This window comes from Gavialis gangeticus, unplaced genomic scaffold (assembly GCF_001723915.1).
Source record: "Gavialis gangeticus isolate Ggan-Ray unplaced genomic scaffold, GavGan_comp1, whole genome shotgun sequence".
NCBI classification, from domain to species: Eukaryota; Metazoa; Chordata; order Crocodylia; family Gavialidae; genus Gavialis; species Gavialis gangeticus.
In genome coordinates this window covers 20,564,060-20,567,374 of record NW_017729000.1, presented here as the reverse complement: position 1 = coordinate 20,567,374, position 3,315 = coordinate 20,564,060, and the positions used below count along the sequence as shown (strand labels likewise).

Genomic DNA, 3,315 nt, shown 5'->3' with positions numbered 1-3,315 from the left:
TTGGATTTGGCCGAATCGAATCGGGGACAGTGATCCGAATCAATGAATCAAATCACTGTCTGATTTGGGCTGAATCTGAATTGAATAGGGTCCACTTCGCTCACCCCCACCATTCACTCTCCTAGGGAAGATGCAAAATCCTTTTAGAAAGTGTTTCAGATCCTGCTGGAGTGACTTGGTAATAAAGATTCTGAGTTATATTTAATCATCCAAGATTATATGGATGTTTGCTTTCTGAAGCAAAACTCCATGTGATCTAACAGAAAGTAGAAAATGAGAGGGAATGAGAAGGGTATGATGTCCTGTTCAGAATGCAGGCTATGACAGAGTAAAAAGGTGTGCTCATAGGTTTCATTCCTAAGGCCGTTTAGTCCATGCCAGGGGTTTTCAACCCTTTTTAAGGAGTGTACCCCTTCTGGTGGGTACCCCTTCTGGAGTATAACCCCTTCCAGGGGTGGGGCAGGTTTGCTGACAGCCGGCTAGATGTGAAGCCGGCGGTGCATGGCGGTGGCACGGAGTGGTTAATGACAGGGGGCAGTGTGCTCGTACATGCCACTCTGTGTCACCGCTGCACGTCACTTCCTCACGCCATGACATGTACCCCCTGGGGCCGTCCCAACTACTTGCGGGGATGTGCATACCCGCAGTTGACAACCCATGGTCCATGTCATTTTCAAATGAAGGGAAAAAGAGGAAAGAACCAATTCTGTGCTCTGTGTGGATACACATGTGCATGTGTTTGTGTGGCCTTGCCTTACGGGAGTTCTAAGCCACGGTGGCTGCTTAAAGACATAATGCCCTCCTCTCCCCCCCGCTTTCCTTTAAACTTGGCGCACCTCTGCACCGAGCCCAACACGTGCCCAGAAGAAGCAGCACCTTAGTTGGACCTGGCTCACTTGACGTCTGTGTAGATTGGCTGCTTCAGTGCGACTTTTATCTAATAGCTGATTCAGTCAGCTATTTGCACTAGAATGATTATCTTTCTGTCTGTCGAACAGGCATGTCTAAAGCAACCATATTCACAGTATTGTAGAGATCCACACTAGCTTTTTCATTCAATCAGCTATTGAATAAAAGCACCAGAAAAGCCCTGCTGTGAAGCGCCCCATCTATACAGATGTTGAGTAAGCCAGGTCCAACTCACATGCTGCCTCTTCCACTAGAACATGGTTTTGGGGGGTTTTTTCGTGTCTGTCAGTGTCCAGCATATTAGCTTTAATTCCTAGCCCTGCCCTTGACAGCAAAAGTAGGGGTCTGTTCAGAATAGTGTCTTTTAAAAAAAGCAACTTTTCTTTGCCTAATTTGCTTCCTACACAATTAGAATATTGGCAGTTAAAACTAAGATGCTAAAAGTGGAAAAACTCCATAAAAAGAAGACGACAGATCACTGATTGTAAGTTATGGTTGCAATTAGCCTTTAATTATCTCTTTAGCATCTTTATTTCCCTCAACCTTCTATGTTAGGTGCGGAAGATTGCAAAGCAAGTGTTTACTTTTAATAATGAGACAGTCATGTAAAGCTCGTAAAATGGTAAGTGTTCTTCTTTGGAAATAATTCGTAGAATTAGCACAGTGAAGAGTAGATTCCAGAAATGGACAAAAATGGATGCCAGGAACTGTTGCTAAACTGTTTTGTTTGTTGTTGTTCAACAGGGAACTGAAATATGGTATCCCAGTTACTGATGAAAATGGAAACAGATTGGGTGAATCTACCAAAGCTGCTCAGCAGGCCATTACTCAGGTGGTTATCTCAAGGATTCTCATGGCTGCACCTGGCATGGGTTAGTACATTTCAGTGAAATGGAATCATTGTCCTAAGCTTTTATAATTAAAAAGGTAGGAAAAATTCTTTATATTGAATTCTATATAAATGATTTTCTAAAACACCACCCCTCCTCAAATGGGAGACGGTGTTTTTTCCTTCTGCTCAGACACCCCAGAGGATAATACAAAGATTCTATGCGCTGCACTTAAATCGAACAGAAAATCTGTTGGGATGCTTCTCTAGGGAGGAAATTAGAAAGGATAGTTCTGTTCAAATAGGAAAGAAAGAGCTATAACGATGTGTGCATTTAACCAGTGCCATGTTGTTGAGCTCTTCGCCAGGTTTTACATGTGCGTGGAATTCCCATATGTTCAAATAATGATAAAGGTGCATAAGGCTAGTAGTAGTGGGGTGGAGAGGGTGAAAGAAGGTTCAATTGTGATTAAAAGCAGTGAAATCTTTACTATAGTCCTTCATTTCCTTTCAAATTTTAACAAGTAATTTTTGAAAATAGGGTTCTTTTTAATTGGAGTAGCTGCTTGAGATAGGCCACCCACTGAGGTTTCACGATTAAGATGATTTTACTGAAACTGGCATATTTATACAAGGGACTGCAAAAAATAATTTAAACTCATCCTCTGGTAATGAATGTTGGACTTCAGGTGGGCAGGCTAATAAATGCCAAGTTACATAGAGACCCCAGGGTATATCACTTGCTGCTGTTAGTGGCTCCCACTAACACGTGCTCTAAGCTTACTGAAAGTGGGTTGCTCTTTCTGATCCAGAATGAGGGAATGAAAAGGATGCTACTACTTTGTAGCCTCTGCAAAATAGAAAAGGAGCCCTTCAAGAGGGAAGAGAAGATGAGGCAGCTCCAAAATGGGGAGACATGCTGTAGACTGAGTTGTCCATGAAAAATACTTGTACATATTATTAGAGACATTTAAATACTGAAACTACCATAACTAGGCTATATAAGTAATTGAACCTTCATGGTGTAAGAAGCAATAAAAGTGTATTCAAGCTTCTGACCTCGTTTTCTAAATGGCTGCACAAATGTTGTTAGGAATCAAAGTGTTTGCAAAGGTTTAATCAAGTATTGTGTTTTGTTTTTTTGCTTTCAGCCATTCCTCCCTTTATAATGAATGCTTTGGAAAAGAGAGCATTTTTAAAAGTGAGTCTCAGTTTTCATTCATGTGCTAAAACATATTGATTGTATTCATATATAAAATATTAAATGAATGGAGAAAGAATGTGTTATATTTGTAGTAAATCCCATGTTTTCATGTTCAGAAAATGCTGCTTAAATTGCTTAATCCCAGATACACACAGATACTAAAAACTAGGAAGTCTATGCCACTATATTCCCTCATGTCAGGAACATTTTATTTCTAAATATTCATATAGAAGCATTTTGAAATATTTTCTGTAATGCAGTTATGTCAATTAAATCTATTAAATGATTTTTGGGGAAGCCATTTTTGCCCTGTGCACATTTGAGAAATTCTTTCAAGATACTGAGCCCCCTAAATTGATACTGAAGACACTGG

The 3,315-nt window shown here is 40.4% G+C and overlaps 1 protein-coding gene across 4 annotated transcripts in view; it reads left to right on the top strand.

Annotated features, from left to right (window-relative positions):
- The window catches only part of SFXN1 (sideroflexin 1), a 70,152-nt gene that overhangs the window by 46,473 nt on the left and 20,364 nt on the right, over positions 1 to 3,315 (top strand). For all 4 annotated transcript variants that reach the window (XM_019506391.1, XM_019506392.1, XM_019506394.1 and 1 more), the window contains exons 7-8: positions 1,654 to 1,781; positions 2,890 to 2,939. In XM_019506391.1, coding sequence (XP_019361936.1) covers positions 1,654 to 1,781; positions 2,890 to 2,939 — 178 coding nt within the window. The remainder of the gene's footprint in view (positions 1 to 1,653; positions 1,782 to 2,889; positions 2,940 to 3,315) is intronic.